The sequence below is a fragment of the Bacillus rossius genome, chromosome 1 (assembly GCF_032445375.1).
Source record: "Bacillus rossius redtenbacheri isolate Brsri chromosome 1, Brsri_v3, whole genome shotgun sequence".
Taxonomy (NCBI): Eukaryota; Metazoa; Arthropoda; class Insecta; order Phasmatodea; family Bacillidae; genus Bacillus; species Bacillus rossius.
The window spans coordinates 21,763,728-21,777,082 of NC_086330.1; the positions used below are offsets into that span (position 1 = coordinate 21,763,728).

Sequence of the window (13,355 nt, forward strand, 5' to 3'; positions counted from 1 at the left end):
ACCAAGTCAAATTTCAAGGACAAAGTCCAATTTCAAGGTCAAGGTCAAATTTCAAGGTCAAGGTCAAATTTCAAGGTCAAGGTCAAATTTCAAGGTCAAGGTCAAATTTCAAGGTCAAGGTCAAATTTCAAGGTCAAGGTCAAATTTCAAGGTCAAGGTCAAATTTCAAGGTCAAGGTCAAATTTCAAGGTCAAGGTCAAATTTCAATGTCAAGGTCAAATTTAAAGGTCAAGGTCAAATTTCAAGGTCAAGGTCAAATTTCAAGGTCAAGGTCAAAGTTCAGGTTCAAGGTCAAATTTCAAGGTCAAGGTCAAAGTTCAAGGTCAAGGTAAAACTTCAAGGTCAAGGTCAATGGTGTGGTGACTAGATAATTATACTAACATGGTATCAGCACACTCTAGCAGACGAAAACAAGATGGTGATCTCCAGCGGACGAAGACAAGATGGCGGACATGTCGTCATACCAGCTGACGATATATATGCTTTGAAAAAAAGTGGTGGGAGTCAGTCTGCCTGCGTCCACTGTGAGGGAAGGATCGGTCGCCATTTTTAATTTTTTTTGCACTCGTCGGGTTCGAACCGAGGACGGTGATCGATATAATCAATCAGAATTCGAATAAGTTAATTTTTTGATGAATTTTGGAATTTTTTTCATTAAAATCGGATAATAATTAAAGATTTTCAAGATGGCGTCCAAATTTCAAGATGGCGGCCGTAACAAAAATTGCAACGGTGACGTCATCATCCAATATGGCGGAAAACACATCACCGGAATTTTCTAGAACACAATGACGTCATCCAAAATGGCGGATCCAAGATGGCGGATCCAAAATGGCCGCCGTGATCTACTTGTCCCGTTACGTTATGTCCCGTTACGATATGTCCCGTTACGCTGTGTCCCGTTACGGTGGCTGTACGCACGAAAAAGTGTCACGTTACGCTTATCCAAGATGGCCGCCGTGACGTCACAATCCAAGATGGCCGCCGTGACGTCACAATCCAAGATGGCGGACCGACAATCTTCAATCCACTACCTGATACCTGCGCTCGGCGCCCCTATTATATACTACTAGTGCCATATATTTTTGTACTTAAAGATAGAGTTAAATGTATGAACAATTAAAATAAATATAGTGAACCGCTCCAAGTGCTCCTCCCTGTCGCTAGGACCGTTGTTGCACATTGCCACCCTTTGCCACGATGGCATCACCAGTGCGCGTGTGGGGAAAACTGTTGATAAAAAGGGGAGGGGGGGGGGAATGAACGAAAGAAAAGAGTTGTGGGAACGCGGGCAAAAAACGGACGTTTGAAGAGGGGAGTGTGGGCAGAGATGGGCTCTGATGACTCAAAATTTCACTTTCACAGTGGAGCATGTCCCTGGCTGAGAAAACCAGCTGGCTGACGAACTTTACAGAAATCCCGACCCTGACACCACCTTCCACAACAGCCAGGGGTGGGACGACCTCCTGCAGCCAGTCCACCACACTACTACTCAGGCGCCAGCACCACTACCTGCCATGCTATGTGCCTTGTAAGGGCCGAATGCACCCATACCACCCACCACTATCGGCAAATGGCCAACCTAGTTGCGCACATATGCGATGCTCAACAGAGTGAGCCAAGTATCCGAGCCCGATTTTCTGATTTTAGTGCTCGATTTGTCCCGAACCAGCACAGATACGAGGGGCTCCTTCAGACACGAGGCGCTAGAGGTAGGTGCAGATGGCGCATTTACATGCCCTATGCTGCACAGCCAACTGTACTGCATTTCCTTCGTGCTCATGAACTTACAGGACACCCCGAAGCAGAGCAAACCCCACAGGAGGTCAGCAGGGTCTTTCACTGGACAGGAATTATTGCAGTGGTCAAAAAATACATGAGAAAGTGCCAATACTGCCAGCAGTTCAAGGCACACAGACCTGATGGGGTGAAACAGCAGGTTCCAAGGCAGTCAGACACAACATTCCACACCATAGCACCTGATATAATGGGTCCCTATCCTTGTACCACCAGGGGAGAGTTGTTCATCATGGTAATTACTGATATATTTACATGATGGACATATGCATTTGCAAGGGCGAACATCAAGGCGGGAATGGTAGCCGCCCTGTTGGACCTGGAAGTATTCCCAAGGTATGGATTTTCCAAAGTACTTTTGACAGACAATGGCATACAATTCATGCGCCATCACTGGCGGGCATCATGTAAGAAGTGGGGGGTTAAACATCACACCATCCCCACCTACCATTCATGGAAAAATACCACAGAAAGGCACAATCAAAACATTAAGACTCAACTACAAATCCACCTAGATGAACACCATACCAAGTGGGATATCCACCTCCCCACTCTCCTATATTGTATCTAGCGCAGGAACAATGTGGTCAATGTCTGCTCCCTGGCAGAGATGCTGCAAGGCCGTAACCAAGCGCTGCCAGGCGAATTGGGTGCCATCGGGACCGAGGACCCGGCACCAATAGAGACCCAGTGAGCCGAGGCCCAGTGGCTACAAGCACATTTTCAAGTTCGTCACACCCCTCAATCCACCACTCAACCTATCCAACTGGCCCCTGGGCAGATGGTCCACATGAAGCTTCATCATCTGTCAGCTGGCGGGCGAAAATTCTGTGCAGGCCTAGTACCCAAGTGGTCTGAACCTCGGAGGGTAATAGCTCGATTACGTACGACTACTTACATGTTGAGGACGGCCAATGGCAGGACAGCCAAGGTCCACTTCGATTCTATGCGGCTAGTCGACGACTCGACAACACCTGAGCTACCCCTAACAGAACCAAGGGGAGATCGCCCCAAGCCCGACCGAAATCAGCCGATCCCACCAGAACCCAAGCAAACCAGAACATTACTAAGGGACAGTGACATGGGTATCAACCTCGAAACTCCTGAGTCTACTCCAGCAGAGACTTCCCCTGAGGCACAACCTGAAATAAACTAGCACAGCACAACCGAGATTTCGGGAGTAGAGCTAGTCCCCAACATAGTGGTCAGAGAAAATCCAAGGCCGAGTTCGAATCCCGAAGCTTCCGAGTACCACCCAGCGGGAGTACCCACACATTTTCGGCATACGGGCCAATCCAATGAGACCGCCCCACTTGAAGCCAAACAAGCTGTGAATAGAACCTTCCAGAGGAACAATACCTCAAATACGATCCCAGAACCCACACAAAAGAACCCACCCTATGTCACAGGAAATTGAGCGAGGTGGCATGACACTGCACAAACTGGAGTAGCTGATGGATAGGCTGTTTAATAGGGACCCATCACCCAGGTCCAGGGAAGATCACTACACTGGTAAGGACGATTCGATTTCCTACTCCAGGTCAGGGTACATATCATTACACCAGCCCCAGATGTTGACGACCCTAATTTAATGGCCTCTAATACGACACCGATAGTGGAGTTTCCCGAGGACACCATAGAGGAAACAGTCTATATTGTACACCCTCGCCGAACCCACTACTCACCCGAACTACTCAGTGATTCAGATGGCCCAGAGGGGGTTATCATAGTTCCTATTGATGAGGATGAAATTGGAGGTGGGGCCCAGCCCACAAGTGGTGACCTTGAGCAGGACGAACTCGAAATCCCTGTGGCAGCTCGCCGTTCCACCCGACAATGTAGGGCTCCAGCCCTTCAGTAATTATCCAGCTCTTCAGTACTTACCATGACCAGGTGCTTTTACTCAGCAGATGATCCCCACTCATGCCCCGAGCCCCTTGATCAGTGATACCAAGGTGTCCGAGTGCTTCGTTATGCAGTACGTGTGACCAAGGTGTCAATCACCAAAACGGCCTTGGTGGGGGAGGGGGCATTTGATGTCGCTCCAAGTGCTTCTCCCAGTCTCTTAGACCATTGTTGCACTTGCCCCTTTTGCCCCGATGGCATCACCAGTGAGCATGTGGGGATATTTATTGATAAAGGGGGAAATGAACAAAATAAAAAAGTTGTAGGAATGCCAGCGAAAAACGCACGGTTGAAGAGGGGAGTGTGGGCAGAGATAATTTGCTAGCTGGATTATCATGTCACAGGAGTTTCGCGAAGGTCGCCAAAGACGACACATCACCAGAAAGTCGCGCCGCCGAAGCAGTATAGTGGGAGTGTCGCGGTAGGCAGCGGGGTCATCAGATGCGCTGGAGGCGCGTGCTCGCGAACGGACGCCTTGGCCGACGCGGGACGCAACCACGGCGAGGAAACTTCTCAGGTTCATCATCTCGTTCCACAGCACCTACCTGCGGTACTCTCCAGGACCGTTCCTGAGCGGGAGGGTCCTCATCGAGCGGGAGAGCTACACACCTGCACTAGGCTTGATCCCCCAGGCCACGAGGCTCGAACCCCCTCAATCACCCAACTGAGAAGCCGGGGCTTTAACAACGCCAAACAGGATCAGCCCCAGCGACATCAATACAACTAAACAAACCTTAATCATTACTTCAAACTTAAAACAAAATAATTTTTTAAACCCATAAGTATCCATACACATAGGTATCAAACTCAATATTTTATTTAAGATTCTGATACAAGTGACAGATGGTGTTTATGAAAAACTGTGTCTGATCCAGGGAAATGTCAGACGCCGGAGTTCTCCCTGATCCAGGCTCTCAGGGCTGGTACGTTGGCGTACACGCCCGGCAGTCCAGGACGAGCGCAGCCTGCTCCCCAGGACACCACGCCGAGCAGCTGGCTGCCCAGGACGAGCGGGCCGCCTGAGTCGCCTTGGCAGGTGTCCTTGCCTCCTTGCATCACCCCGGCGCACAGCATGGTGTTTGTGATCCTGTTCGAGTAGGCCTGGTTGCACACGGCGTGGCTGATCACGTCGACCTGCACCTGCAGCAGCTGGTTGGAAGCGGCGCCCCCCTCCGAGGTGGCCCCCCAGCCAGAAGTCACCACCCTGCTGCCAGCTGCTGGCACCGCAGTGGCCAGGGCGATGGGCCTCACACTGGCGCTGAACACGAACGGAACGGTCACCTACGAAGAAAAGCGTCTTTCAACTACGATTTCATTTTCAAACATCTTACTGGAAAAGAAATATGTTAAAATTACAGTGAGATTTATTTTACATTATTATTGTAGTGTAAATAATTTATTTTAAAATTAAAATATAATTTTTTACATAAATTATTTTTGTTAAATTTTACTTTTTTATATTATATTTCAAATATTATGTATTGGGGTATTTGAAATGCAATATTCTTAAATTAACTTTGTTGAGATATGTTTATATTCAATACATAAAATCATTTTGTTAAAAGTTTTAAATGTAAATTTAGAAATGGTTTTACTAACATATGTTTAGAATAATAATATTGTGCAGCTTCTTGCTTGTATGTATTGTTACGAACGTAAGCTAGGCTGCGATACGTGTAGGTGCAGAGCTGGCTGGAATCATGTGGCCGCACAACATGACACTTTCCACGCGCACCTGGGTCACCGCTTCCCCTCCCTCCAGCCCTCAGCTCCTCGCGCGGCGCTGTTAGTTTGACATCGGAAACATGACAGCTGCGGAAATACGCGAGCCACCGACACTTGTTTCGAGAGATTTCTGCTGTCGGGTCGGCGCGGAATGACGCGACTGGTCCCAGCCACGCTCGTGAATTCGCGAAGGCGCCTGGGATGATATATAAGACGAGGACGCCGGCCTCAGGGTCAGTCAGAGTTCAGGCGGGAGCTTTCCCGCGGTGGAGTTTCCGGGGCGATAGTGCCGCGGGTGCGGCAGAGTAGCGAAGTCCTTGGAAGGAGGTTCCAGGGCAGGAATTCAGTGGAGTCGGGAGTTTTCCCGTGGTGGAGTTTCCGGGCGATAAAGCGGCGAAGTCCCTGGACGAAGGTTCCAGGGCGAAGAGTTCAGTTCCGGGCGATAGTGTCGCGGGCGCGGTGGAGTTCCGAGCGAAGTTCCGAGCGTGGTGTCGAGTGGGATCTCGGCGAAGGGGAAGTGCGACGGCGGCGGCGGAGTGCGGTGACGGAGTCCTGCGACGGAGGACCATGAGGGGTGCTGCGGCGAGAGTTGCACCAGTGGTGCGGCCCAGCGAGGCGTGTGGATTGTGAGAAACGAGTGACTGGAGAAGCAGCAGTTTTAAGTACAATTGATTAATTGTAATTTTTAGATTATTTGATAGTAATTTAAATAGTGGAAATAAATAAAACTGTGTGTGTAATAAAATCTTCAATTGGGCTATCCTTTAAAAACCCGGTAAATCGTAAAAGTATTATTTCGTTTGTTTATTTCTTATTTTGTGTTTTATAAAGAACATTTATTTATAATGCAATCAAAATACTTTATTAAACAAAATGCTTAAGAAGATTATAGTATTTATCATTAATAGTTTATGTCTTTGTAATCATTTACAAAGTTTATAGCTTTAAAACCAAATAAAATTTAATTAAATTTCATTAACTATTCCATTCATGTATGCTTATTCAATAGTTAATTTGAATGGATTTTTTTAGTTTTCTGAAAATTTTTCCATATAAATAATTAAAAATAAAGTAGTTAATTAAAACAACATACCTTACTTTGCTTTATTTTCATTTCAAATAAGGACGTGAAACCTCACGGCCACACATTATTTTCATTAATTGGTGTTTTAAGTGAAAAGTCTGTGGTTTTAAGTTACAAAGGTGAAAATGCTCTTACAAGAGGAGGGTGTGACTTGGGAAATTTATTTTGGGATGTATATTAGTATATTAGTAGTAAAACTTTAGGGTGTTCACACCTTAGAATAATACAACGCACTGGCCAGCCACTTCCAAAAAAATGTTTTTTGAAATTTAAGCGCAGATTCATTCTGCCCAACAGTCTTGTGGCAAGTGTGGTTTTAAACATAAAAGATTTTATTTCTTATATACTATTTGGTAAATATATTACAGTAATAATTTAATTTTTAAAATATAAATACTAATATATATAATGATAATAGGTATAGCTAAATAGTTCTTAAAGTAATTAATAAGTGAGATTTAATTATATGCATATGTTATGTTTCACAAGCAAGAACCTAAAGAGTAATTATCATAAAAAATTTGAAATTTTTTTTTGGCATATGGCAAAATTATTAAACGATGAATGATTACATGAACAAAATTGTTGGAGTACATTTTCTTTATTATTCAAGAATAAACTGACACATTAGTTGAGAGTTCGCAGAGAAATAAGAATAATCTAAATGTAGTAAAATCATATAAAATAGTGAGATAGGCAAAATAAGTGATCACATTATCATTTTTAATATAAACCATATAAACGTATAGAAACGCAACTGCTTAGGTCAGGACAAAACAGGTTTTAACATAACATCTGTTTCGAATAGAAAACTTTAAAAATTTTAGTTACATATAAACGATAATAGTTGGAAGAATTGTTATTTATTACTAATATTATTATACCCATTATTATTTTATATTCTAAAGATTGAAATACTTTGTAAATTTCTTTACCAAATAGTAAATATATTTATATTTAAATTAAAACTAGTTGTTTAATGTAAATTTGTTTTAAAATTTTTTAGTTATTAAATAAATAAAACGTCAGCGAGAATCGAAACCTGAGTGACTGAGTGGTCAGAAAGTATGTTACTTCCTAGGCTAGAATTCAAAGCTTTAACTAGTATATAAACTGTGCTTGAATATTCAAAAAAAATTTTCTCTAATTGACTGACCAGGGCACTTTATTTTTTTAAGGGGTGAACGCCCTAAAGTTATATTACTAACATACCGTATCTCATTCCAAAAAGAGTTTCTTAAGTCGTGCCCTCCCCTTATTAGTCAAAGATTGTTTTTCTACATGTTAACGTAACTCATTTTAAGAATACTTCGCTTGTTACATTATAGCTCCTATAAAGACGGCACAGCTTACGATCATAAAAACTGTCAGACAACCGAATATGTTTGTATGAATTTAAAATTTTTGAAACGATCTGTTTTGTTTAGAACAATAATGAAGAACTAATTAATTACAATATTTTTTTTATTAAAATATAAGAGCAACATCAAAGTATAAGGTTTTACAAATAAAATTCGTTTATTGCATTTATTTAATATAAAAGTGTGTTTTTTTATTTCTTCTATTAAAAACCGCATACCAAATTATATTATCAATTGTGTCATAACAATGCATAAAAAAAATTGTCTGTAAAGTCGGTTTACGGACGATAGTTTAACGTCACAAAGTCATAACAGAACATTCATGAAATGATTGCATACTTTTATGAATAAAATTGAATCAATTTTATTGAATTATCACTATTTTGTGTGGATACAAAGGAGTGAAATGAAATCTACCATTTAATTGATAAATTTACTTTCATTTGCACTCATTATTGCAAATATGTTTATTACTTTAACGAAGAAATTTTTTTTATCTATAACTTTTATACATGTTTGCTAACTTCTTCCAATCTGTGTTGTTCTGTTAAGGATAGGACGATGATAGGAAAAGTAGGAAACGAATGGGAGTGTTTCAAGTTTAATGTGCCTCCAATAAGTCAAATCGATGGTTGTTCCAATCGAGTGGAAGAGAGATAGATGCGGCGCAAGCGTAAAATGGGCGTTACGGGACACAGCGTAACGGGACAACGTGCGTAACGGGGCACTTTTTCGTGCGTGCAGCCTGCGTTCATAGATTTATTAGACGTTGTCACGTCAATAAATGAAATTGAATTTTCATGTACATACCCTGATCAAGGAAACATCAAAATCTGTAGCAGGCGACGTGGTGTAGCGAGCGTGGTTGATTATCTGAGCGGCAGGATGGACGGATCCTCCGCTGCCACGTAGCGCCGTCCCGACGCGGATACGTACCAACTGAACATTGTCTCTGTGAAAACACATACAAGAAAAATGCTTGCGTGTACTTACATACGCCCGTAAAATGTTATACTTGCTTGAGCAATAAAAAAATTCCATTAATTTTGCATGCAAATAATTAATAGAAATAATATCTAAATTAATAAAAGGACTAGAGTGATGTAAGATATAAATACGGTTGTTAAAGTATAAATTCAAACAAATTTTAAAAATTAAATAAATACTCAGTACTCAATTGTAATAAAAACACCTCAAAAAAATAATTATTTAATTTAGTAAAATAATCCAGATAAATTTAATTTGATAATTATAATCAATAAGTATGCAGATGGTAGAATCTAATTATTGATTTTAACTACTAGGTAATTAAATAATAATGCAATAATTTATGATGAAAATAAATTATGCATATACGGGAACATAACCTCACTTAAATAAATATAATTTAAAATACACTTGAAACATTTTATAAATAGCAATTTATATCACTTATTTTCATAATAAATAAATGTTTTTAGTTGTATGGACCAGTATTCAATGTAAACAAATATATTTATATGATTTAAAACTACATATATAAATTTTATTTGCATGTAGCCTTTTTTCATCCTTTCAATTTTCGTTGCATGTTGCGCGCGCAAAGTAAAAACTTTTGCTCTGTTTCTTCTTTCATAACGCGCCTAAAGAAGCTTAACTTCAATAACATATAACATTAAACAATTTAACAAATACTAAAATTTTTACTACTGCCAAACCCTAAGAAATTATAGTCTTACACCTTCTCTACCAAAAGGGTAAATAAAGACTTCTTTCATATAGGTTTGTGTGTGGTTTTCGGTGAAATTGATACCATCCCTCTTGTTCTAGTCAGATAGTAGTTGGAATAGTTTATATTTGGGTTTTGATCATTGATTTAACAATGGCCCAGGTTGTAACGTAATTGCATTTTCACATTTGTAACCAACGTAGAAAATTCTTATTAATATTCTGAAGTAAGTTTGAAGACAAATAAGCAGAAGTATCCACTTAATGTAATGTTTATATTCTGGAAATACAAGAAGTTATGCTTAGTTGGTATATAGTGCAAGCTAGGGTATGACCTTAAGAAGCGAAAATCAGTGTTTGAACACATATTAAGTTATAAAACTTGTAAACTCTTAAAAAAACCTACATTAAAAAATGTGCATTTTTATTTATTTGAAATATGCAATTCAGAAATTGTTACATTTAATCGTATCTTCTTCAAAAAAATTTTAACTCCTAACTAACAATCATATGCTGATAATGATACCGTCATAGCATTATTGTTAGTGTATAGGAGTATAAATTTACTCATTTATTATTATTTGGTAGTAATGAACTTCAGAAATAACCAGCCAAAATTTACAATTGGTTTCGCATACTAGTTGTCACTTTAAAATATTTTGAAAGTTAATAATGATAAATAATTTGACACTTGTCGTTTTTATTTATTTTATTATTTGTAAACAAGCAAAAAAAAACTTGTAACTAATGACAATTTAAATTTTTTCAAGCGAAACAATGTTAAATACCAATTTATAATAATAGGACAACTAATCTTACCTTATACTGCAATGAGCAGCAGATAGAGCATAAGTGTTGCTTATAACGCTAGCACCGCACTTTTGCCTGCCATTCAGTTCATAGGAAGCCTAGAAAAAATTAATCAAAAATTATATTATAACCAACAAACTATGAATATTTATGTTAACAGCTTTTAATCCACTTCATAGGAATGATTAATTTTTTTTTAAATTTGGCATTGTTTAACTATTTAAATTGTTTTAAAAATATTGTACCTTTTTTATAGATTATGCTTGAGGTAAACTGTAGTTAATTTTTTTAATATTTGTTAAAAATTACATTATATATTCCTTAAAGTAAAAATATCTTAAGAATATTCGAGACGGAAATAATTTTTACAGTTCATTTACTTATCGTGTACCTAAATTTTGTTCCCCAAAAGAGACACTAACAAGTTCATTAATAGGAAACCTAACACTCTATTTTATAAAATTAAATATCATTATATATGTTTTAATTTGACGATATAAAAGTTTAACTTATCACATATATTAAGCATTTCAAAAATAATAAAAAGATCTATATTAATTTGATCACTTTTTTGTCACATAAAATAAATTTTTATATCGAATTACATAGAATATTTACTTTTATGTAATTTATAATATGTAAATTTGTAGCATTTATTAAAATTTTATAATCTTAGGAGCAAATAATGTCCTCACACAAAATCGTCCAAGATTATTTATAAAAAAAATACGATTTCGAATGGCAAATAACATTCGGAATAATAATCAGTTCGATAAATATTAAAACAAGATTATAAATAAAATAATTATAAGATGTTATAAGAATTCTTCATAATTAATTATGTTAATGACTGCTACATCTGAATTAAATAACAAATAAATAAAAAATAAAAATATTAAATAATTAGTCCTAAATCCAATTATTTTATATTATGTCTAGAAAATTAAACTTCATTATATTACATAAATATAATATACTTTATTATGAAACAGTGAAAAGTAAGTAGTAATACCTGGTAAGGAGCATTCGAAATGGCGATTGGCTGTCCTCCTATGATACGTCCATCGAGCTGGAAGACATCCCTAACGGACGCCCCTGTTGATGATGAAACCAAAACAAAGCATTATAAAATAATAAATTTTATATAATTTGTGTCACAGTCTACATTATTTCTTAAAACTTATAACCATAAATTGCATTTATTTGTGGTTTTTTAAGGAAATTTAATAGTCCTATTACAATAACCTTGACTGTTTCTAAGCTTGAAAGATGTCATTCAATTCCTTTCAATTAAGTTCATATCATGATAAAATATTTGACGGAATAGTTTTAAAAGAAGTAGATGTTGATTGGAGTTGTATATAGTTTAATGAAATGCTATTTTTTAAGGAACCGTAACTTTAAATTACTGATGCAGTGAACAGTTCTGCAGTAAAACGTTGGCGCAAGTGTATTATATAATTATTACAGATTGTGCACAACGTTTCGCGGTATTTTGTGAAAATACATATCATGAGTTCTGAAGTAACTGAGACAGACTAGGGTGTTTTAAATATTATGAATGGCCGCAAACATTCATAGCCATGTTTAACTCATCTGCATATTTTTATCACTTTATACGTGCTTTAAGTAACTCCACAGGTAAAAGTCTAAATCTTCAAATACAAGAGCTTCTTACAGCCAGCTAATATGACCTTCCCAAATGGTCCACCGAATTTTAATAATTAGTTCTTAAGTTACAAGTTTACGTCGAATGTGACTAAAAACAATGGCTACAGAGTGAAACTCATTACTTATAGCAGATTTGAAAGAAAAAAAAGTGTTCTCAAAGAACCATTTGTGTCACAGCAGTTGTTTGGTTTGAATAATCAAACTTTTTCACTATATATTCATTACATTTGTTAGCAATAATTGGCTATCATATATCCCCGATGGCAAAGTGTTTTCGTACATTTGTAGGGAATAAGTTTATGCATTTAATTTCTGAATCCATTTCATTTCCACCCATTTCCCCTGAGATGGTTTGTTGATAGGTATTTTCAGTATGTAAGATACATAAAAGTAAACTATGTTTTTTTAAGAAACAAAATTTACGTTTTAAAACTTTGTATAAATATATATTAAAGAAAACTGTAATATCTTACCATAGATGGAGACCAGTAGAGAACAGACGACCAAAATTCGAAGCATGGTGCCGAAGTGTGATTTTCGGTGTTGGCTGTCGTGTTTATATTGAACCAGTTTTTAAAGTCACGTGGTTTCATATCGCTTGTTCAATATCTAGGGAGGGTACCGATACCACAGTCGGAACAAAGTTCACGAAGCACTTTAAATAGAGTGACATTTAATTAATTTTAGTTCTTTAGGAAGTAGCACGGCATTTTTTAGTCATACTTGAACACGCTTTAATTTTACTTTTAAAATCAGTTTTAAGAGATGAATATTAAAAATTTAACGTATTTTGCTTATATTACCTACGTTTTGGAGAATAGAGAAGTGCTGAAATAAACAAATGTTGATTGGAAAGTGTTTTTTTTACATACATCATTGCTGATTCATAAATATAAAGGGCCGGGACCCCGCGCTATGCCTTTTAATTATTATTTTTATCTGTTTTCTGTGTAATATATGAACATTAATGACGGTTTAGGTTTTTTATTTTTGCAACATGGTAAGGTTAATCACAAAACGACTTCTTAAAAGGTTAGGTAAAGTAAGTCAAAATAATTTTACTACAATGTGGTAAAGTAGGAAACGATAGTACAAGATTGGGCGTGATAAAAATACTCTGAAGTAATATTTCCAGACAAAATAATTCAATGGTTATTAGCGTGTTATTTAAATCTGATGGCCAGTATCTTTTATATTTCGATTGAGTTTTCATTAGTTCTTATTATATAAACTTTAAAAAATTTTATTGTATCACTTGTTGACGCAACTTCATCAGAATTCTATCTTTAGCATTA

The 13,355-nt window shown here is 37.7% G+C and overlaps 1 protein-coding gene across 1 annotated transcript; it reads right to left on the reverse strand.

The window, feature by feature from the left end:
• Positions 1-4,497: 4,497 nt before the first annotated feature.
• Positions 4,498-13,095, reverse strand: LOC134532975 (trypsin-1-like). The gene is made up of 5 exons (XM_063370073.1): positions 12,534-13,095; positions 11,402-11,484; positions 10,399-10,487; positions 8,683-8,824; positions 4,498-4,983 (listed from the first exon to the last, which is right to left on the reverse strand). Exons 1-5 carry the CDS (start codon positions 12,577-12,579, stop codon positions 4,585-4,587), a joined length of 759 nt encoding a protein of 252 aa, XP_063226143.1. The 5' UTR covers positions 12,580-13,095; the 3' UTR covers positions 4,498-4,584.
• Positions 13,096-13,355: the final 260 nt, after the last annotated feature.